General features: G+C 36.0%; 1 protein-coding gene across 2 annotated transcripts in view; it reads right to left on the bottom strand.

Moving 5' to 3' along the window:
- The window catches only part of NCOR1 (nuclear receptor corepressor 1), a 73,466-nt gene that overhangs the window by 44,608 nt on the left and 4,443 nt on the right, over positions 1-24,415 (bottom strand). For both annotated transcript variants that reach the window (XM_033004695.2, XM_042791567.1), the window contains exons 2-10: positions 14,263-14,440; positions 12,380-12,519; positions 10,018-10,213; positions 8,603-8,785; positions 6,578-6,691; positions 4,007-4,063; positions 3,555-3,607; positions 1,651-1,717; positions 462-634 (exon numbers count right to left, since the gene is read on the bottom strand). In XM_033004695.2, coding sequence (XP_032860586.2) covers positions 462-634; positions 1,651-1,717; positions 3,555-3,607; positions 4,007-4,063; positions 6,578-6,691; positions 8,603-8,785; positions 10,018-10,213; positions 12,380-12,519; positions 14,263-14,370 — 1,091 coding nt within the window. In that variant the 5' untranslated portion in view covers positions 14,371-14,440. The remainder of the gene's footprint in view (positions 1-461; positions 635-1,650; positions 1,718-3,554; positions 3,608-4,006; positions 4,064-6,577; positions 6,692-8,602; positions 8,786-10,017; positions 10,214-12,379; positions 12,520-14,262; positions 14,441-24,415) is intronic.

The raw sequence follows: 24,415 nt of genomic DNA, 5'->3' as shown, positions 1-24,415 counted from the left end.
AGCACCACAACCTAACTAGCCTTTGTAACTAGCCCTTTTTCTGTATTTCTTTTGGAAAATACAGATTTTGATGGCAGATCTAAAAATGGGGATAGAAAAGGAACAATTTGGACATCACTAAAGTAGCCTAAGAGGACACCAAACTGATGGGGCTTGTGCTGCTGACAAAGCTGATAGGGATGGACAGGAAAGGGTGAGATGTAAGACAGTGGATATACAAGAACAGTCATGAAGATCCTTAGGATGTGAAGTGAAACTTGAGCTCAATGCTCAGCTAGTTCAACATAGCAAACAAATGAAAGAACACTTTATACTGTATGATACACTGATATTATTTTATAAGGAATGAAGTGATGAACATAAAACTTAACCATTAAGCTGAACCAATTTTATTATAAATAATTTTTAAACTTAAGTCCTAGGACATATTTTGTAGGAATGTTTCAAATCCATGGTAATACCTCTGGAATCGTTCTTGCTGTTCTCTTTGCTTCCGGATTTCTGGAAATTGTTTTTCATAGTACTCTCTTGTTTTGCTCTCCTTAGCTTTCCTGCGTGGATTATTTTCTATCCTGTCAACTTTCTTCTCCCATGCTTCCATCAGCTGATCATAACGTTGACAGATTTTCTGTTCCTGTTAAATTCCAAAAGTAAACCTTAAACTAAAGAAAAATACACTAAGTGATCAGTACACATAACATGGGCAGGCTCCTGGAATGAACACATGTATTTTTCCTGCTCTAGTGCCTTCCATTTTGAAGATGATGTATACCCAATTTTCGGCAGAGAGAAGGTAAGGAAGTGGATACAAAAACGTGGATTTTTAATGTTACAAACTATTTCTTTGCTTTACACATTACAATGTGCATTTGTTAACTGTTATAACTGCCTTCCTGAAATCTCACATCTTCCGGTACCAGGCTTTTAAGTAGTGGAATCGGTTTCATTTTTATTTATTTTATCTTAAATTTTTAATTATCAGAATGGGGCCAGAATAATTGCAGTATGTCCTCAATCTCAGCATTATGTAGGGAGCTGCTCCTACATTTAAAAAAACTAGGACTGTAAGAAGAGAAATACTTCATTTCATTTTCATGGTGGAATCTTCTAATTTGATGTATAACCTTCTGCTATTCTTAACAATAAAAATGATCATTCAAACACCACCCAAAAGAGCCTTTTGACTATGTATGCCACTTGCTACAACAGCATGCAAGAGAGCGTAAAGTCAATTAATACCAGTATGCAACACACACAAGTTTGATTAATAATGCTGTTAGACTTCAAAAATTAGAGTTCTGCCCCATTTTCTTTCAGATACTATAGCTACTGTACAAGAACAGAAGTTCAGAGAGAGGCCAGGCATGACAGTTAAAGATTTTCAATGGGTCTCTTCCATTTATACTCTTTAAGTAAAAGGAAAGAAAAAAAAAAGCTTTTCCCTTATAATACTTTGGATGGTTTTCAGTCAACTAATCAACAAACCACAGCTATAAACCTGCAGTTTATTTTCCAATAGATCAACAGAATTTTAGCTTAAGATCTTATTTTTCTAATCAATAGGATTTACATGACATTTGGGAATACAGGTCAAGGATCCAGACGGAAAACCAACCATGTGCGCTTTCTATAAAAACACAGTATTATTACCCGTTGCTTTCTTGCATGATTTCTTCTTTTAAAGAACAGTATTAGCTTTTTCCTCATCACCTGGTTTCTGAAAAACAAGATTAGAAAAAAAGTGAATTACCTAAGAATAAGCACTTCAAAACTATTCAACAAAGCTCATACGGATTCTAGATGTCAGATCATTATGAAAAATATTTTCAGAGGTAGAAAAGAGAGGGAAAATTCCTGAGGAAACAATCATCTAACTAATACTGTATTTTATCAGAGAGAAGGTTCTTGAAGATGGGTGGAATAAACACTTAAGACACAAAAGCTGCCTATTTCAAGCTAGGTACTCTCCTTCGCCACAAGACAGATAATATGCTAAAATGAGCAAATCTGGGTACAGTATTAGGCTTTGTAATGCAACCCTAAAGTTAAGAGTTTTACAATGTACTATTCAAAAAGTAAGTATTTTGGAACAGCTATACAGCTACATTTGTAGGAGTGGAGTAAGAATTACTTTTTTTAAGAGAAGTCTTTAAAGGACAGCCATCTGTAGGATTTTTTCTGTACTTACAAAATATTGTAAAATAGTAGTAAAAGTTATAGCACTTAGTAATATGCATGTAACTCAGTATGCATTTCTCCACACCTGAAACTAACAATTTATTTCTTGTTTTGTAAAAACTGGTAATACTGAAATTGGTTATGGATAAACAAATCTTACGAAGAAAATAATGTTCTTCAACAACTCTGAACTGAGCTAATCATGCCACAGCAGTAAGTTTTTCTACAAAACACCGGTACTTCAGTTTCAAGGTGAGACATGAAAGAAAATACTTTCTTCCCAGCTACCATCCTAGAGAAGCCACGAAAAGGCCTTGGTCTTCATAGTTAGAGTGGGATTTCCTCAATAAGGATTTGCAAGAAATACATACTTCTGTGACAGTTAAAGTTCAGCAATTATTTTCACCAAAGTCTAGCAGCAATACATATTTTCAAAATCTGATTTTTGTTGCAATGGAGTGATGACTATTTTCATATTTTATAACATCGCTAGAGAGTGAAATCAATATTGGTTTGACATCGATAGGTAAAAACTAAGATTTTTTTTCTATGTTATGAATGACTTTCTGAAGAGAAATAAGTTCACTATCATCTTTATAGAATTGAGACATTCAAAGTAATCAGATGCAACAAAAAAACATCATGGAGAAGGTCATTTAAATTTGAGTACAAATAAGCTTAAACAAACACATTTGAAAATTAAACTATTAAAACTTTATTTCAATTTATAAACAGTATTTGCTTCAGTGAACTAAAAAACCATAGCTCATACAAATTTGAGAAACTAGTTCTATATTAAAAAAGAAACAAAAAATTATTTTCCTCAAAATCCATGTTTCTTCCAGAAGGTTATTTCAAGTGACTGAATTTGGTTTGCCCTAAATAACAAGTAAGTGTAACATGCAATAACTCTGGTCATAGCCCATGACATAAAATGAGGATACAGTTAAGTCAATAAATAAATAGATAATTTGGAAAAAAAAAAAATCAGGAGTCTTCCTACCGTTTATTAATAGTGGTAACTTTTGAAACACTTCTTTGAACGTTACATTCAGGAAAAGTTGACTAGACATATCTAGGTCAAATCTGTTATTTTAGACTGTGAAAAACACAAGCATTACCAACTTAAGTTTTATGATTTATTTTTGTCTTAAAGTTAAGATAAAAAGTTATGATTTCGCTCTGCCTTCATAAAATGTAAGTCATGTCTTGCAGCCTGTTCTGCAACATAGAAATTGGAAAGCTACATGGACTGGAAGCTTTTAATTAAGGTTAAAGTACACACATCCTATTTAGAAATCAAAGCAGTGAAAAATTTGAGTGAATTTTTAAGTCTAGATCCCTTAAATGGCACAACAACAAAATAAAGCACTTACGTTTTGATGTTTTCGTGGTAGACCTTTGTGTCTGACGGTTGGTTGTAAAGTGGCTACAATTTTGGATTAGAAAGGTACTCTTAGTACTTTTCAATGCATGTAATTCTAAAAGTATATCCAAAATATTTAACAATATTTTAGTATTCTGCCAACACTGCACTCAATCTGAGATGCAGCAATCTTAAGGGACTAGAAGATATTCAACACAAAGCATAGATTTCATTACTTAAAATGTGATCATTATAACTACTTATGTATATAACAGTATTCCATTTTTTTCATATTTCAAACTGTTCTCTCAGATAGATTCAATTTACATTTCTGTGACCAAACCCTAATGCACCAGTGCACTTAAACACACACTTCTTCTATACATAAACATAGAACTACATCTGTCTGTCACGGCACAGAAAATAGAAGGAAAAAAATAAAAACCAAACCCCACAACTTACCAGTTCAACTTTTGGACCAAGACCTTCAAAAATCTTGTGAGCTTCTTCTGCTTTTTTCTGAAAAAAGAATTTTTTTGTATAATCTAAGTAAATCATCTGAAGTTAGCATCAAAAGCGTATCTGAACTCTTTCACTTATGCTAGCTGCTAAACCCCTGCCTGACCATACTGTATCCTTCTTAAGCAACTTCTGCAATGTTGCCTCAGCAAATCAAGAAACCTGTACTTGAACTGTGCAGTTACTACTCTGATCTCCATGTTTGGAAGCTGACAGAGCATAAAAGCAGAAATTGATGTTTGCAGCTCAAAAAGAACATTTACTAAATAACTTGACAAGAGGAAGAAAGGTGTCCAGTAAAACAAAGTACAGCTAGCTTTGAAAAATGGAATTAACAGACTAAAATTATCCAATTGCCAAGCCTGGGAGTGTGAGTCTGTGCGTCCATACACACACACAAAACAATGCCAAAGGTCCTCCTTCCCTCACACTAGACAAAGACCCCCAAAATAATTGTGACCCTAAAGGAGGCAGCACTGGATAAGGCCGTTGGCTTTCACAAATCCATTTCAAACCCATACGATCTTCCAAAGCCTTTTGTCAGCAGACAAGGCTATCTGAAATGATCCAACATACTAGTTCAAATTTGCTTCTTTCCCCACAATAGTTGTATGTGCTAGCCCTAAGACATCTGCAAAGAAAAATATAGGAGAAATTAATCCATAAAACAGTTATTATTAGAAATTGTTCTGCCAAGTTCTAACCTCTTCTCACGTAATTTCAACCTTGAGAAATTCTCTGGAAATCACAGCTGTACAAAATAATTATATATCAAGGAAATATTATAGTATTACCCTAGTAGAATAGTTTTTAGGGTCTCAAAACATTTAAAATTGAACTCTAGCCCTATTACTTTAACCAACTTTTAGCCAACAGTACTTGAATATTGAAAGTAATTATCCTGAACTGCATGGTTTGAAGATGAAAGCTGTCACGGGGATTGTTCTCTTGTACAACTGCAGAAGAAAAGATACTAAACAAATGCTATGTAGCATAAAACATCTTTAGTAACCCTTTAAATAAGACAGTGACTACTGACACATGATATTTGTATTAAGCCCCATCAATATTGTCATTCTGCAGTACATGTAATTCCCGATATAAGAACTCAAACCAAGTGTTAAATGGATTCACAAATGAATCAAGCTTGGTAATTCCCCTTGTAAACAGAATACTATATGAACAGCTACACAGAGAGAAGCAGCTAATAGAGGACTATACACTGACATGTTACACCATCTCAGGCAACACAAAAATGGATTTCCCCATCTACTGGCACATACACAACGTGGGAAATGCAATAGGAAGTTCAAAATTCTGTTGTAAGCCCCACCTGTAACCAGAGTTAGCAGAGAAAGAGTTGCACAGCAGCCCACTAAGTTGTCCTCAAATTCACATAGTTTTGTCTACTATCCAACATGCAACTGAGCTTGAGGAAGGTCTTGTAAGGTGATTGGATGATTTGAATAATTTTTAATTACATTATAGTGTGAAAGATTTAAAACAGTGAAACTGGTTTGTAACAAGAAGTAAACACATGGCTGTTCTTCTGTTAAATCATTTTTTATAACATAATAACTGCCCTAATGTCCTGTATTAAGTAAATACATCAAATTTCACAGACAACTGGGGGAAGGGCAGAGCAGGCTGCATGGAACACTTCGGACACAGTTCTACTGTATAAAATCTAGTATTGGGCTGTAGTTTTTTACCACCTCAAATTTTCAAAAATAGTCTATTGTAACAGAAGTTAACTGCTCCTCTAAAGTACAAAATAAAACTGGGAAATTAAACAAACATATACCAATCTCACAAGAGATCATAATACTTTCAAAACCAGCAGATATCCAACTCCCTAATTTCAAGCTACAAAGGAAAAAAAAGCCAGGAAGCACTTTGCTACTGTTGACAATATTAGTGAGCTGCTATACTTTTCACACCACTTATGCAACACAAGCTCACAATTCACCTATATATTACTACTTTTTATCTGTTCATTTATCCAAATCTTAAATGCCAGAAGTCAGAGTTTAGAAAGAAGGCATAGAATCTTACAATACATTCACTTTTTCCCCTTCAGCTAATTCAAATGTTGGGTCTTCGGCCACGCTTTTCAGTATTTATGGGAGGAAAAGAGAATTAAAGATAAGTTTCCAAAGCATTTTTTCATATCTAGCTATCCACACACATACACACACATATAAACATCTATGCATATATATGTGTATATATATATGTGTATCTATCCATCTCAACACAAGTGTCCAGGGATGAGACCCGTAGATGCGTTTCCCCAGACTGCTTATAAGATAGAAGAAGGATCCTGTGATCGAGAATAAAATGTCATGCAAGCATCTCATTTAAAGAAGTAAATGAACATTAAAAGACGTGTGAGCAAATCAATAAAACAGGAAAAGCTAAAATTGCCCCATGGAAATAAATTAAGACATAATGAATTTTAGCACACTGGGTCAGATTCACAGCTACACTCAGTCAACTGAAAAGCACGCTTACCCGATTTTCATCGTAAATAATTTGGACAATACTGCGGTGTTTCTGTTCCACTGGAGGAGGGGAGACAGGCCTCTCTGGCTCTGGAGGCTTAGCAGCTTCTTCTTCAAGTTGTTGCTAAGAGACGAAAGAAAGAAAATCATCCATCCGCACCATGTTACCCTTACCAGTAATTAGTCACCAGAGATAAAATATGCATCTGATCAACAGTTAGCACTGCCTGTTATTTCTCTTCTTAACTGACAAGGAATGAATGAAATGGTTTTAATGACAACAGGGACTATAAGACTATTTTTTGTACTGTTGGTAAACCAAATTAACTGTTTACAAGACTCACCTCTATTGAATCAGACTTGTTTCAGTTTGATGTTTAAAGCCACTGTTGTATTGTAATTTATCACTATTTAACTTTAAACAAAAATACTAACTTTGGAGAACAGTTACACCAAACCTGCCTTCTCACAGAGCAAGTAATTCACAGAGATGTCTTTCTACACTGTAAATATTCAAGTATCATTATTACTACTGTCTTATTTTTTAAAAAGGTACAAAAGTCCTTCTAACAACCCAGAGAACATAATTCTATACACACTAAACAGCAGAAATAGACTGCTCCACATATATTGAAGTTTCAAGATTGTTACAATCAAGGGGAAAAAAAAAAGTAATATTTTCCTAGCTACTACATTGCTGTGATTTACTTTCACATCAAATAAATCTAATTCAGCAACATCTTCATTTTTTAATTGTGAATATCCTTCATCCATGCCTGCCACAAACATACAACAATGAAATTCTGACACAAGGGATCCATTCTGTCTTACAGCACTGGCTACAACGTGCTATATTGCTGCATAAGTATTCAAAGTCTAAAATTTTTACAGAATGCCATAATAAGCAGGCACAAATACTGCAGGCAACAGCAACTTTGTAATATTTTTAAAGTCAAATCACAGTACAAAAGTGCACAAATCAACCTGCATAGATGATATACATAGTACTTGCTGATTTTGTGGAAAAGTGAACAAACAAACAAAAAGATAAGCATCATTAACACACAGCCAGGTACTTAGTGGCATCCTTTTTTGGTTTTCTGCTGAGGGTCACTTCACAGGTCATTAAAATACAGACATAATTAAATGCTTCCAGACCATAAAAACATACTGCTCCAGGGAGTTGCCTATTTGTTATCCTGGACCTGTAAGTTAACAAATCTTATAGTGTAGTTCTCATTTCCTAGAGTTCCCACCAAAAAAAAAAAAAAACAAAAACACAAACAAACAAAAAAAAAACATGTAAAGCTGGCACTACTTCTATCTGAATCTTTGAAAGTCATAAAAGGAAAAGGAGACAAGGACTTTGTTTTTGCCAACGAATAACAGATGCCTAGATTGAAGGGTGGGTTTAGTTGGCCACAACAGCTACTGGGAAGGCAACAGCTACTGCCAGCAAAATTTCCTTTGCTTCTAATGGCTGAAATACCATACTAACAAAGTGGTATTTCCTCCTTTATTCCCCTGTTCTCTCTGTTTACTTGTACCCCTCCTACACTTTCCCCCCAGGGCTGACCTTAGCTCCAGATGTTAGGATCTCTCGCCCTTGTGAAGGTAGATGATCCAGGGACTTTTGTACAAGCTCTGGTTTTAGAGATGCATGCAAGGGATTCTCCCCTTGCACAGACTGTGAAAGAAGAAAGATGATAGCCTCCCCTCACCTAGCAGTCATCTTTAAAGCTGAAATTACAGCCACAGTGCCCTTCCTTTCACTAGTCATCTACCAAAAGTTTAAAATATAAAGCCATCTACTGTTGGTGTTCCTGTATGACTTTCTCTTGTTTTCAAAGATGTTTAAGAATATGTGATACCCAATCTATTTAAACTTTCTAGCAAAATAGTATACATAACCTTCCCTCTTTAACTTATTCATTTGGTTCATGTAACTAAAATATTCATCACTACCACCAACAAATGAAGTTTCTCCACACCTTTTTCACTGGCAGATAACAACAGTAGTGTCTGCTATGCTTACTTGCTTTTTCTTCAGTTTAAGGATTTGCTGTTCAACTTTTGCAATTTCACGATCTACACGGTCCATGCTCTGTATCAATTCTTCCTTTGACAGCTTTGAAGGTGAAGCATTTTGGTCCTCCCCACAAGGCTGACCAGAAATTGGAGATGATGGTCCCTCATGCTTTCCTCCAAAAGCTGGGTCCTTTCATGGGGACAGGAGGTGGGGGTGAAGAGTGAGACAAATCAGTCATATTGATAACTTATGAATGAGTGTTCAGTAACCATACTAGCATGCATGAATTAAAAAGAATTTCCAGTTATCTGTATTTCTGTTGAGGAGCTATCTAAGCTAAAGTTTAATATTTCAGTTTCTTAATGCTCTAAATTTTTTAGAATTAACTGACAGCCCATTTATGATACTGTAATTTCAAAGTCTACCTTTAAACATAACAGCACACTTCAATATTTACCTTAAAACCAAAATAAGATCAAAACATCTCGTTTTTAAAAATATATCTTCATAAATGTAAACAATATCTTTTATCTTTAAAGGAAGGCTTACTTGAGAGCCAGTCCTCAATAGTCTGCATATACACTGATGAGGATAACCATGCCCAGCCTGATAAAGTACATCTGCAGTTAGTTGTGGTTATAAATGTTGAGTTCTCTTGAACTTAACAAGACTTAAGAGAGGACAGGTCACTATTGATTTGACTTTGATTTTTTTGTCTTTTTTTTTTTTGTCTGTTTCCAAACAACAGGTTTCAACATGCTTCATGTTCTAACATCAGCACTGTTGTATTTGTATTTGTTTATGTCCTCAGACCATCATGCTCCATGACTACCTAGCTGGAAAACACGAGCTCAGTAATACATCCCTCATTCAAGCCAACCTGACTTAAAGATAACATGTCTGAATGACACTTCTCAAGATAATACTAGGCTGTGTTTCTAAATTAAGACAGTAGATTTCTATATGTAGCACCTGAATAAAAATACAGTTACATGCAAACATGTTAACACCGCATGCCTTAGCCCAGTTTCTCCAACCCCCTTTGATCTTATCTTTGCTATGCAACAGATCAAGTTACTAAGAAATCACACACTATCATAATTTTACTTTACTTCTTTATTCACATGATAAAAGGAATGGTAGAGAGAAGGCAAGACAAGTAATCAACTTTTTAAAAATCTGATGCTTATTTCTTTTTGGAGCCATATGTTGAAATTTTTCATTAAATGATCTGAGTTTAGAAACTTGAGTGCTCACCTTCAGACATAACACCCATTACACACCACCTTTTTGGGGTGTGAGGCTGCGTGCTTGGGTGCGTGCATGAGAGAAGATATTAAACGTTAATTTAAGAGACATTTGTCTGCTTACCACAACATAGAAACTTACATGTTCAGCATCATAATAGAAAATGGCTTTACCTTCTTAATATCTGCAGATCTCAACCCTTCCTGCAGAGGATGTACTAAAGGCAAGACAGTAGCTGCACTGACACGCTGAAAATGGGAATCAGAGACTTGTTCAAGACGTGGTCGCTTAGATTCCAGTGAATCATGATCTGTTTGAGATGGACCTGGATGAAATTGCTGTTCATATCCAGTTCTCCTTTCCTGAGGCCTAATATACAGAAGAGAGAAACTATTAAAATATACATTTTCCATACCAGGAAATTATTTTGTGTTCCTCAACCCCTTTCAAAGATACAGAAGATGCAAGTTAGTGAAGCTCCTTCTAAACAGTAAGGCAGACAAGCATTTCTAAGTATGATCTTCAGAAACACAACAGTTAAAATCCATTGAAAAAGAGAAAGTTAACTTGAATCTTAAAGACGGTTTAAATGCATGCTTATCATTACAAACCCTTAAAGAAACTTACCACTGCTACAATGATATTGTTCAAATCAAAGCTCTGACTCAAATTATAAACAAAAAAAACACCATGAGATAAATATAGTACAATATTCTACTGAACACAGATGGCCACAACAGCTTCATTATTTCATTTCTGCAGTGAAATAATTTTAAAATATACACAGAATGCTTGAAATGAGCCACGAGTCTATCTGAAACTTGTTCTCTACTAAAATGCTACTATATGACATAAACAGTCATTGATTCAATCCATGAGTCATTTAAAAACTCCTCCTTCTCAGAAAATTGCAGAACAGTATTACTAGCTTCTTTACAGTGTAACGCACAGGATGTCCATAAAAGAACCTCATATGCTTCAACATCTTCCTATGAAGTGCCACTGAAGAGATGACAGTAGTTTCCTGTATTTTGCCAGAACTACTGAATAAGCTTTTAAAAATTTACAATGGGGGCAGGGGGGGGGGCAGGATTTATTTCTGCTATAAACTCAGTTTTGAGAACTCTGAAAGCTACTATGATTCTCGGCACTAAAACAGAGCCTTACTGACATTTTAGTGACACAAGATGAAGGCGATAGGCAAGCCCCAGATTTCACTATCATCAAGTTATTTCTGGGAATATTCTAATGAGATTTTAAACTAGACCAGTATTTACATAACATTCATCACCAGTATTTGTTCAGAACCAGATACCTCAGTTATAGCCAAAATAAACTGCTAGCAGTAATCCAGCATATGAAGTTGTTCCTAGCAAATATATTTACTAAGAGTCCAAGAAAAAAAGAGGTTGTTACAAGCACTAACACTTGCTTATGACCGTACATCAGCTTACTAATACGCTAAAGAATTGAGGTGCACAAATCATATAATAACCTATCCCCTAAACAGAAGCATATTCTCGCTAACTTATTACAATCCTGTTGATCTTATTCTGATCTGTAGTGGGTTTTTGATTTCTAAATTTGTTTTTCAAAGTACCTCCCATATTTTTCAGCTATGTAGTCAAATGAATGCTTAACAGTCTGGAAACTTGCTTGAACCTAACAGCCTTACCGTAATATTAATGTACATTTGAACATTCATCAGTATCCACCATGAGGTAACTCATTTTACTGAGAGGTAAGATATTACCAAGCTGAAACTAAATTACAACATATGATTCACTGTAGTTGTCCACTATACTTGTCCTCAGTTAACCTACTGGACCCAGATCAGTTGCATCTACTTACACAGAGACAGGAATGGTATACGAGACTGACAAAAAGGGTATTTAGAACAAATGATAGGAAGCCATCACGTGTCTTGCCAAAAGCAGCATACACTCCGATTTAGTCCTCTCTGCCTAAAAGTCCATTTTGTGCCACATTTCAGTTTTACAATTCTTACAACTCAACCACACAATTACCTCTGCTGTTTCTTGCCCAGCCACACAGATACCATCTGTTGAATAAGAAAGCCTAATCTAGGAAATATGACAGGTAGCATTCACACTGTAACAACTCTTGCAATTGCGGCTTCTAGTGGGCAAGATTAAAGTATCAAAAGGTACAAGCTTTATCAACTTTTAGCCTAAACAGCATTAGAAAGTTCACAATGTGCACTTGGATTCCCAGAAGTTTACTGACAGCATTGTTAGAAGAGGTGTGGGAAAAGTGAAGCAGACTGTCACTTCCCATCTGTGAAACAAATACATTAGTTAAGCCACAGGGAGTGAGGAATTACACAACAGCTACAACACTCAAACGCAGGAGACTGACACTGCTACAACAATGGAGAATCAATTAATAGTCAAGTACTTGGAGAAAAACTGTGGAACTCAAAAACTGTCCTATTCAAAAGTTAAAACCAACTTTGCAGAAAACACAGACTCATAGAAGATTCATGCTCACATACTTCAAAAACAGCATCCTCACCTGTCAGAGCCTGGGTGAAATTCAGAAAGCAAGGAAGGCCTGCGCCGAAGTTGCTGCTGCTGTTGCTGTTGCTGCTGCAAGAGCTGGGTTGCCTGACTGACTTCCAGGTGAGACGAACGATAATCGGGAACTGCAAATTCCTAAACAAAACACACTTCTGATGTTAACAAGATCAAAGGTACAGAAGACAGGATCAAAAGCATTTGGTGTCACAGAATGATAATTTCCAAAGATATTAAATGCAGACCAAGACCAGATCACCAAAGCCTTATTCCAGCTCAAAAAATAAAGTTTGTGAATGGCAGTTCTAAGTTTTAATTTAAAAAGACTAAATACGAATGCTAAAAAGTCCACCTAATTTATGAACAACTTCTATCAAAATGCAAATGAGTCATCAGCAGAAGAATATCCTTTAAAAAAGTATCCTTTAAAATCAATTTTGCACATCCAACTACAAAGTGGTAAAATGAAAATATATTTCAGCAACCACAAGGCAATTCCTTCTGTTATCACCTCAAGACATTTTTATGTCAGACACTATTAATTAGGACTTGGAGTCAGAAAAGATGCATCTTCTGACTGATATAATTTAAAATCAAAGTCAGGTACAAGACAATATATTTGTATTTATGGGTCTTCAACCACTTGCTTTTAGAAATTATATGCAGCTGGCATTAACCAAAGAGAAGCTCTACATGACATGCAATACATCATTACCCATAACATTTAGCTTTTAACAAATTATCTAAAAATAAATATGGAGCAAGACAAAAAGCTCCATTTCTTAAATTTTCTTTTGCAAACATGTAAGTAGAATAAAGCATCCAAAGTATCTGGAGCAGGAGGAGAATTTCATTAAAACGAGGGAAACCTGAGCCGATCTGAAGCCAACAGCTAGTCCTCCACAGCCTACCATTCCATAGAGAGCACAGGGTAGCAGAATAAATGCTTGACAGAAATGACCAAGTAGGAGATTGTTTAGAAATCCATTACCCCAATTCTGGCTAGCAGAACACAGCTAGCTGGAAGCACTAGTAGCAGCTGCTTCAGAAAAAAAAAATCAGAGTGTAACACAGATTCTTACACTTCACCCTGCACAGAGATTTTGTCAAGCACTACACTCAGCTTATAGAGAATTTAGCCCAATACTCCTTATATAGAAGAAGGAAAGATGACTATGAGTTCATTTCTTATGCTTCTGGGCCTAATAGGATATTAATGCCCCACAAAATTTAGTACCCACAAATGCCCCAAGAGCCACGTCTCTCAAAGAATTTGTACCCAGAACCCTGCATTCATATTAAATATATACTAACTGTAGGCAGATTATTTTCATATTCTTGGAAAATTATTGCATCTGGACTCAGACACACTCACATTGGACAAATTTAGCTTGATGACTAAACATTAATAAATTAAAGCAGAAGTAAAACAACAGTTTATGAACACAATCCCCAGTGAATTTATTCAAACTATGAGAAACCAATGATAAAACCAGGAAGTTTATATTAATTCCCTGAGACAAAGATATAGGATTATAAAATTCAGTTTTCTATCCCCCAGAAATGAAAAAGATACATATATCATCTTGAAGAAGCAAAACACAGGGCTTTCAGAAAAAAAAAAAAAAAAAAAAAAAAAAAAAAAAAAAAAAGAGAGCAAACCAAACCACCCCACCCCACAACTATTTACCTAAGCAACACTGGCAGCAGTTCTCAGCAGGGCATATTGGTCTGCCTCTCCACTGTTTTCAAATGTGAATGTCTCGTATTACATTGTTTTTTTTAAATAAAATAAATAAAATTAAAAAAAAAAATCCCATTTGGCATAGCAAACACCCAAATTATACTCTTGCTAAATTTGTAACCCTCATGTTTCCTTACCTGCTGGTGCCGGGTGCTAGGGAAGGTGTACTGGACAGAGTGAGTAGGATAACGACTCTGTTCTGTGCTGAATGCTCCTTGGTTAGGAGGGTAGCCTGAACTTGACATTATCAGAGAAGAAGTCTTCACAAAGCTGTGAGATCAAGACCAGCAAGCAATCATGTTTCTAGGAAACCGCCTAAAGGAAAAAAGATCACTGATAAGCACTGAAGTACCAGATGTACTCACAATACATTACAGCCATAGTCACCTAAGCAAAACAACCATTACCAGTAAAAGCTTTTTCCTGATGTATTTATTTAATAGGTTACTCCAGTCTGAAACATGTTAACGGGTCTTAAATGGGCTCAAAATGAGACTTGTCAGCATTGTCTACACACAGATTTGAGGATTATATTGTTGGAATACATCATTTTACCTTTTACCAGTTGAATTAGGATTTTAAAAGAAAAGTTGGTCACTTTAAATAAATAATAAAAGGTTATAATAGTCTACAGATGGACTCTATTTGCAGTAAATTTCTTTAGCACCACATAAAGTTCACTTTTGTTTCTTCTACGGTTTTTGGATTCTTCGATGTGTTTCTTACTTTCAGATTCCGGTTAGGGGTGCTTTGCTTTACTCAATGTCACCTACAGTTCATTAAACCACGGTGTATTAGTCAAGCCCTAAAATACTATTAATATCTAACAGCAGCTTTACAGAAGTAGTTAAAGTCAGTCACAAAAAAAAAAAAACCCAACACTGTTCTAACTGACAGCATAGTTTGTCTCATATAGGATGCCAGGAATTTAATATACTATGAAGCCTTAAAACAATTCTGCTTAGTTGACATTTGATGACTACTTTGCCTCTATTGTCTTCTCAAACTACGGATTAACAGCAAACACTGAGATTCATACTGATCTGGGGAAGATTCTAAACTCTGAAAAAATCCAGACAAGTCCACTGATAAAGTCCAAACTTCTATGAAGCTGTGTATAATTTCAGCTGCTAAAGATCAGAAGACATTGATTAAACACTGTGCCCATCAGTGCTTTGAGCAGGTAAGTTATGGCTCTAGCCAAAAGAGCAGGACATATATATTTTTTAAACACAAGATATTTCTCTCTGATAGCTCAAAAGATGTAATCCTTGGAACCTATATATTAAATACAGAATCCTATCAGACATGCAGCAAATTCTCAACCTCTGGTCCAGATCCTAGCAGACATATCAGACCTTCAAATAAAGTAACTGTTGATCCCTGCCTAGATGGCTTCATTTCAAAGTGCATTAAGCTGCAGCCTTTCACAAACATCACGTGTAAAGTTATACTTCTGAACTGCATTTTACATTAACAGTCAATAGACAAAATCAGCTCAGAAAAGGATCAGACACATCAAGCTATATAAACATCTTAAAGTTTATCTGACATATTTTATCATTTCTGTTCTAGTTGGGTTTTTTTCCCCCACCTCTCCATCAAACAAAGCAAGCTTTACATGTTGGACTATCAGAATAATGAGACAAATTTAGATTTACCTCTTAAACCTGATTTTCAGACATGAAAAATCAAAGAAAAAAATAGTTTCTCTTTCAAAGCAATACTACAGATCAATAGTTGTGTGCTTTATAGTACCTACATATCTATTATAGAACCTATAATTCATATCCAAGTGACAAGTTCTAACATAGAATTCTTCACCGTTAACATTTATTGTGCTTCATCATTCATACTCCATTCATTAGAGTATACCTTTACCAGCTTTGTGATGGTCTAATACGTCTGAGTCATATATTTTCCATTCAATCAAGAAACAGTGTCAGAAAGCAAGTAGTTGTAGCTAATATACACTGTGATAGTTGCAAGCTATAGTACCTGAACACTCAAAATGTATTCCTAAATCCAAGCTACAGCAAAAAGAAAACCTTTGATTTTTCTCTCCCAATTTCTGTGAAAGTCCATGTAAAACTATGGCGTATAGCTAACTGTCAGCTCAGTCAAATGTTTCCTAATGTGATAACTACTCCCGTCACAGCCTGGTGAACATTTATTATTAAATGAACAACTAGCTCCAGGAATGCTCAAACAATTTAAGGTTACAAAAGTATAAATCTTTGTTTGATGAATTGCTGATGTCCTCACTTGTGCTACCTCACTAGCTTCATATGCAGTCTTCATAAATATGTGGAAGATGACTAACTAGATTTTATAGACATGTACATCTGCTACACCTTAAACACTTCAGCGAGGAATTAAGACAGTAATACCAGATCTGATCAAAGCTCCTTTAGCCTAATATGCTGTGACTGGCAATAGCAAGCAGCAGGCATTTAGGGACCACATGCCAGTACTTTCCCAACAAATTCCTCAGCCTTCTAGTAGCCCCCTGAGACACAGCCTGTGGCTCAGGGATTCCTTGAGTCACAGTCCTTCTGTTTAAGATTTCTTAATGGCTTTCTCTTCCATTGGTTTGTCCAGCTGTTTTCTAAACTAGTATAAACTCTCAGCATTCACAACTGCTTGTTGCAAGAACTCCTACAGTTTAGTGGCACTTCTCCTAAGAACCCATCAGCTTTTGTTTGCTATGGACCCACTACCTTCCTTTGGTATCTCCAGTTATCGCATTGGAAAAGACCAAATATCTAGTTCATATTCTTTTTTCTCCCCGTTGCACATGTGATTCTGTTGAAATGTAGGATAACCCCTCAGCCGTATCTTCTTTATGCTGAAGAATCCTAGTCTACTTGCCAGTTCCTTGTCAACCATTTCCAAAGTTTATCTGGCTCTGCAATACCCACTGTGAGGCAGAGAGAGCCAGAAATGTACACCAGATTATGGGAAAGTATCAAGAAATACTTATCCTGTTCTTATTCTCTTCCCTGACATAACGACCACAGTCAGGTAGATCTGAAGAATCTAGGGATGCAGAGGGGATCAGGATCGCAACCACTTGAACATCACACACAAATATAGGCCAACTACTGCATGATTCAAGGTCCTTTCTAGTTTTTCTCTGTCAAGTTATGACTTCTCCTTATTTTCTCAATATTCAGTCAAACCTGCAAGCTGATCAACCTAGGTGCTGAAAGTTCAATCCACACTCACTTTATATGATGCTATAAAGGCTATTTCTCCATTGAAAAGAACTTTAGCTTACAGATTGTTAGGTCTGTGTTAGGACTGTTCGTCTTGAAATCTTCATTGATATAAATAAGAAATTTTCACAACCAACAGTAATGAGAGATCCTAATTGTTCCTCCAGATTCTGTGCTAAACATGGAAAGATGAAGGGCAGGAAGAGGCAGGCATGGCACATAAGCATCAACATCCTTCATGCATCCAATATTGTTAACTCAAACCATCTATCTCATAACCTACATGTTTTACACAATACATATGAAAACTTTTAGTCTAATGGCCTTCCTACTGAGAACTACAAGTATGATCATCTTCATAGAACCATAATATTTTTTTTTAAGTGAAAAGAAAAGCTGCCAACAAAGGAAGGCAGCAGAAACAGTATTGTAAGTTATAATGATGGTCAATAAGAGAGATGGGAAGCAAAGAGAGGAAAAAAAGAAAAAATTAAGTTATCAGTGGTGGGGGTACATTTTTCTTCTTCCCCAAGGTAACTGACACAACAGCAGGAAGAGATAAGGGCAGTAACAGTAGAAGAAAATACACGGTAACATACTGGCAATTACAAGGTGGAGAGGGAACTAAAGGATGGGGATTTTGCATAGAATTGCATTTCTTTCAAGACAGAAATCAACACTGTAATACAACATGTAAAATGGCATTGAAGTACAATATTCCCTCCCTCTAAGCCTCCTTTTCTTGTTACAGACATTCACATGTGCCTGCACGCTCTCCTAATTTGACCTCTCTACATGCCCTGAAGAGCTCATCTTATCTGCCAGTCTCCTATAGTATGAACTTGTTTACACTCTCTGCTGTATTCGGGGGTGAAGAGGAGGGGGAAGTTTTTGGCAATACTTGCCAATAGAATTACCACCAATATTCTGCTCATCTCTCCCTGTCGTACTACCTTAATTCTGCAACTGTTGATGTAAGTACTTGACTTCAATTCTTATTTCTCTGCAAGTAACCTTATGACCTTTCATCTAAAAGCATCTGCCTCTCTCTTCAGCATCTGCTCACATATGTCCAGCAGACACAGATTATTCTTCATCAATCTATTTCTTGGTCAGTGAGGGCAATGCCAGATCCCTGCTGTAACCTCTCCAAGTTTCATACATTCAGATTATATATAAATACAGCGATCTTTTTGCATAAAATTATAACTGTATGCATAGACTGTAAACAATCTCATCTGGGCTTTCCTCAGTGCTGTGTCCTTCCATTAGTCAGGGCAAACTTTGTTTTGCTCTACTCAAATCCAATCAGAATCCTCCTTTAAAAGGTCCTTGCTATTAACTCTGCCTCTCCAATCCTTCCGCTGGTTCCCTCTTCTCTGCCAGAACAGAGGCTGCTCATCTTCATTTTCAGCACCCTTGACAAATTACAATACAAGAAATCAGCTTCCAACTCTGTCAATGACAGCAAGATTATATTTTTCAGACAAGTATTTTCATACCTTTTCATGCTATTCTGCAAATTTGAGAGGTTTTTCATATAAACATTTAGAAGGGCTGTTACAGACTTTGGAATTCTGCCTTAAATGTCTCACAAAGTTAAAGTTAGGTCATCAATACTTTCATATATTTGCCAACCAGGCTGGCAAATTGTCTATCTCACCAAATACTGACAATTAGAATGAGCAGAATTAAATATTTCTTGGTTTGTACTTCAGAACCCAGTCCATTCAGCTATAGTGTCCCACTTCACTGACATTACCAGATCCTGTGGTAAAAGAGAAGGGATGGGGAAACCCAATAGTGTCAAATGATTAATATTTAAAAAAATAAAATTAAAAAAAAATTACAGGAGAAGTAGGAGTAAATAGTCAAAAAGGAATCAAGAAACTGTTAAGTCTGAAGATACCTAGCTGAGAAAAAGCAGTGATGAGTAACAGTTTCATGAACCATGAACTGACTCTCAGCCCCATGTTAATTTGAGCTTCTCAGGCAAGGAAATTATATAACTATGTTTATTTCTAAAGGTATGGCGATATTTTTCTCTTTGGCCAGCTCAAACTACTGAACAGATCCAATTCAGTCTTCCTCTTAAAAGTTACTGTTCGCACTTACATTTGTCATACATGGAGAATTTTGAATAAGTTACAAATAATTTAGAACTGGATATTATAATGGCAAGAGTCACAGCATAATTTCAGATTTGGTTTCTATGAGGCAATATTAATTTGAACAATACCCTTTGATCTCTGGATCTCAAAATGCTTTAGAAAGAAGCAGAAGTACATACTATCTTCAGTAGACACATGGGAAAATGAGTCACAGAAAGGTTAAGAAATCTATCAAAGACTACCCAGGAAATAGTCAATGACTGAATCAGAAATAAGACTCAAGTCTTGCAGCACCGTAAGCAGGCAGAAGCTAGCACTGCCCAAGAAAAGCAGTTCTTCACTTGGGAAAATACAGCAGGTTAAAAACTGTGCCTATTTTTAGCAGGCCAGTTCCCCAAAACTGTTCAACGCCTGGCCACACAAATGTTTACGCCAGCAGAAGGGAAGGGGTCAAGAGGCCAGATGGACAGCGGAGTCACCTGCTTGCTGTTTGTGGAACCACCGCCCCGCTTGCTGGAGCACCCCAGCTCCTACTCTTTCGTTCACCTTCATGGACAGAAGACCACTCTCATGGGTAGACTCAATTTTTCTTCACATACACAAAACAAGCTAACACTTTTGCAGAGTAATTTTCATGCCATCTTGAAGTACTTAACCAATATTTGCTAATTAAATTTCACATCCTTTTGGGAATTTTCCTCATCTTGTTTTTGAGCAAACTAAGTGTGATATAGAGTGCAAAGAATTAAGTTACAGTCATATAAGGCTTAAATCGAGTTGAGGGATTCTGTTTTCAAATCAGCAGCCTTAGTAAATAGCTCTGATGTAACTAGCCTACAGCAGAACAAGGAAGGCTCTGCCTTAAGCAGGGGATCGACAATGAATCACAAAATTAATTCAGGGATATTTATTCAAAGTTTACTCTGGCAAGAAAAAGAAGAATGAAGGGACTGTTTCAGCAGCAGTGAGAAAGGTTTTATCCAAAGTGTGGTGACAATGCTCGTGAATAATTCTTTCTGTGATTTCACTTATAAAAAGGTAATAAACCAATCTTGTGGAAAAAAACAAACCAAAACAGTCCGTATTTAAGGACCAACCTATAAAACCAAAATAACTAGATTTCATGAGTTACAGACCTGTGTCTGTATCTTTAAGATACAATGCTCCAACTCATGATAACCCAACACTACAAGAGTCACATAAGTAAAACCCTTCAAACATATTGCTAGATTTGCAAAACAGATCTTACTAGTAGTATTTTTATTTTGCCAGATAATCATAAATCTGTTCAAACACTCAAGCAAAAACATCAAACTTGCATCTTGGGGATGTGTCACACACAAGCAAATACTAACATGTCAATTTCTGACAGATTTCTAAAAATAGCTTAATGGGCCCAACCTCCATGTAACAAGTTATTTATTCAAACTAATAGACACAGTAAAAGGCTAAGTATTACTTACCATCTAAAACTCCAATGCTCAGAACATTAACACAAGCTAGGACTGACTTAGTAGTCTTAACTAAAAAAGCACTGGGTGCTTCAAGAGCAGTTATTAGTCCTCTAGTCACTGCCTTAACGTCCAATTATCAGCAGAGTCATATGACCGTTATTCAGAAAAACAATGAGAAAAATTTGGTGACAAAGTTTGGGTTCAAACTGATCTATGTTAACCCTTCAAGTCTGATTATACAAAGTTCTGCAAAGTACTGTGGAATGGAATGGGATGGGATGGTAAGTGAGAAAATTAGCTAGAGGATCATTAGACAGGACAATCCTAAAAGATACAGGGTTTTAATTCAAGGACCTGCCAGAAGGCTGATGCCTGAGAAGATTTAAGATAATTTTATGCTTTAAAACAAGAACTGAAGGAAGTGTATTGCAGCTACAATATCCAAGGTTACAAGTGTACTTCTAAGTATGAAAACCTGTTGGGCATACCCTCCAAAAGATGAAAGTTTCTTTGCACGGTACAAGCAAAAAACATTAATAGGTCAACACTGAAATTAAAGACAATTTAAGTAATAGCTATTTAAACACGTTCCAGAATACTGTGCTTCCCATTTTTGCAGAACACAGACATCATCCTCAAAGCTCAGGACCTCTTCCACACTTTTTTTTAAACTTTTTCCGCTCAGTTTTATGTTGTGGAATACTCTGAAGCTCGTAGACAAAGCACATGGGCATATGCTATTAGACTTAATAGAAACAATGAACATATTTTTTCCAAGTTGAGAACAACTAACTGCTGAGTTTTCCATTACAATTCTGAATATGCACAAGCCTTTTCTTCTTCTGTGACAGACATTTAAAATATACATAAATTCCTGAGAAATTTAATCTCACGTAGTTGCACTCCCTCTGCTCACAGTGTTATTGACATAAAAATTGCTATTTCTATCCCTGCCAGAAATACAGTAAAAAATTAACATCTATAAGGCTGTGTTTTACTAACAACACTAACATTCTCTCTGTTAATTATTAATGTCATATGAATCAACCCATAAACACAGCAATGGGGGTATTTCAAAAAAGATGCTAAAAAAAGCCCAAACATCTGAATTTGTCCCTTCTCACACCCTGAAATTTCCTCTAGCATACAGTATTGTCTTATTTCTGAATATCTAAAGCATTAACTCACAATTATCCTACACAGCATCTGACATGTTCTACATGACATGGAAGCACTGTATACTTTAATTTAACCAATTACAAAAGTGACATAAGTCAGGGAGCATTACAGCTGTCAATTCAAGATGTCACATTTACTCTATACTAGCAAGACTTTTCCATCTGCATCAAGATAGTTAAAATATTAAAATAGGATTTTATACTTTAAGTTTTAATAGAAAAGGATTTTCCACTAACAGATTACCAGTTCCTTAAAGTACTTAAGTAATAGCTTTTGGAACATTAAATATTAAGTAAGTACTAAAAGTACTTCAAAACCATTTTTGTTGCCATTCCAAAAGGTGAATACTAGTTGCATACTTGCATATGCAATTTACAACCAAACTGTTGCCAAATCTCAGGATCACATTGTTATACTTCATCTTTAAATAACAGTGTTTCTTTCTCTCTCTCTCTCTCTCCCTATAGCCAAGTAACTACAAATACAAATAGAATTTGTGCTCTACCAAAATGGGGTCGATCAAATTCAGCTGACAAGATACTCTTCTCCAGGAAATTCTATTTTAATCTCTCCTGTAATTTATGAGCTTAAAAAAAAGTTGCTAAGACATGATCTCAAGAACAAAGTTATACACAACTTTGCTATATTATATGAGAGATCATAACAGGAAAAATTAAGACTTCATTAACATCTTGGGAAGTTTCTAACCAGCTACTCACAAAAAAAAAAAAAAAAAAAAAAAAAAAAAAAGAGGGGTGCTGAGTGCATAACTTTCAAATAAGAGTACATATGCCCAGCATCTGCTCACCAGTTAACACACTAACACACTGGGGTACAGAGAATCCCTGAGGGACAAAATCTCTTCTGAGTTTTATTGAGGAATAGCACTTACTGACTGTGAAGGAGCATATCCAGCTCTCTTCTGCCAAGGAGGGCCACAATAACACTAAGCTACCCAAAAGAGGTAGGAGGAAGTCCTCCGTTCAGAAATTAAAATTAAGGATGTAGACATTTCCTTGACTAAAAATACTACCCAACAATTATTTAAATCAAAGAAGGGTACAAACTTTACAAGCTTTTCTGGTTTTAAAAGTATATCAGAGAAGAGTAGATAGCTTATTTCCTGAAGACATTTAAAACATATTTTGGTTTTCCCAGCAACACCGGATTCTTGTTCCTGGTTGTCCCAGTATAGCAAATAGCATACAGTTAACATACACCACAAAAAATTCTCATGAGCAAAGACCAGAAACCAAATCTACAGAATTGAACATCCAAAGCAAACCTTACGAGTCCAAATTCTGCACAGATAAGGTCTCTCATTCCCAGGGAGAGACAGCTATATTCCAAGATAAATGCAGCAGTTCCCAAACCCCAGACATCTGCCTTATCCCTTCTGAAAGACCCCATACCTGCCACAGGGGTAATTCAACTGGTTATGAAACATCAAATGAAGCATTCAAACTTCACTCACAAAACTGTAAGATGAAACAGAAACCAACCCAAGCATCCTCCAACATGCTAGGATGTAGCATGCAAGAGGTTCAAGAGATGCTATGCAAACAGTGGTGATAAGAACTACGACAACCTTCCTCATCAAGTCATCCTCACTCATGAGTCAGTATCCAACAACTCACTGAGGTTTACTCAAATTCACCTATTTCCTCCCATTTCACCAAGATTTAGAAATAACCATGATGATCTCAAACTTCATACATATCATATGCTATACATAAAATATTCTTTCAAAACAACAATTTTTGCTTCTCCCTCCTGGACTGAAAGCATAGGCACTTTAAAAACAGCTACTGCAAATGAATTTATTCTTTCACTGTTAATCCATCTGCAGGTAAAACTGACTTTGACATCATCCAACATGCAAGAAATTATGTGGTCACAGTTTTAAGTTTCCAGCCTCTTTTTGTAGTTCATTACTAAAAGCGTATCTGTAGTGGCAGCTTTTTAAAGCAGCTTTGGTTTGGAAAAGGAAATATAGCTTGACTAATCCATACTGACTAAACCCATAGCTCCACAAACTACTAAACTTTGAAAGAGAAACCACATACCATAAAGAGGGGTTCAGACCAAACTAAGTATCAGCCTCATCACTTTCCTCAGTTGACTGGGTTCAGTTAAAATCAAGTCTACATTTTAGCTAAAAATACAGTAAGGTTAAAATAAGAATTTTTTTTTACTGTACCTAAGAGCAATGCCTAAGTCTATTCAGATACACCACAGGAAATGCACTAGGGCCTTCTGGAAACAAAGTTTATTGTTACTACCTTTATGATTAAGTTTGAGATGCTCTACTTCACAGGGAATGCAACA

Source organism: Tyto alba, unplaced genomic scaffold, assembly GCF_018691265.1.
Source record: "Tyto alba isolate M040663 unplaced genomic scaffold, T.alba_DEE_v4.0 Super-Scaffold_19, whole genome shotgun sequence".
NCBI lineage: Eukaryota > Metazoa > Chordata > Aves > Strigiformes > Tytonidae > Tyto > Tyto alba.
This window is presented reverse-complemented; position numbering and strand designations above follow the sequence as displayed.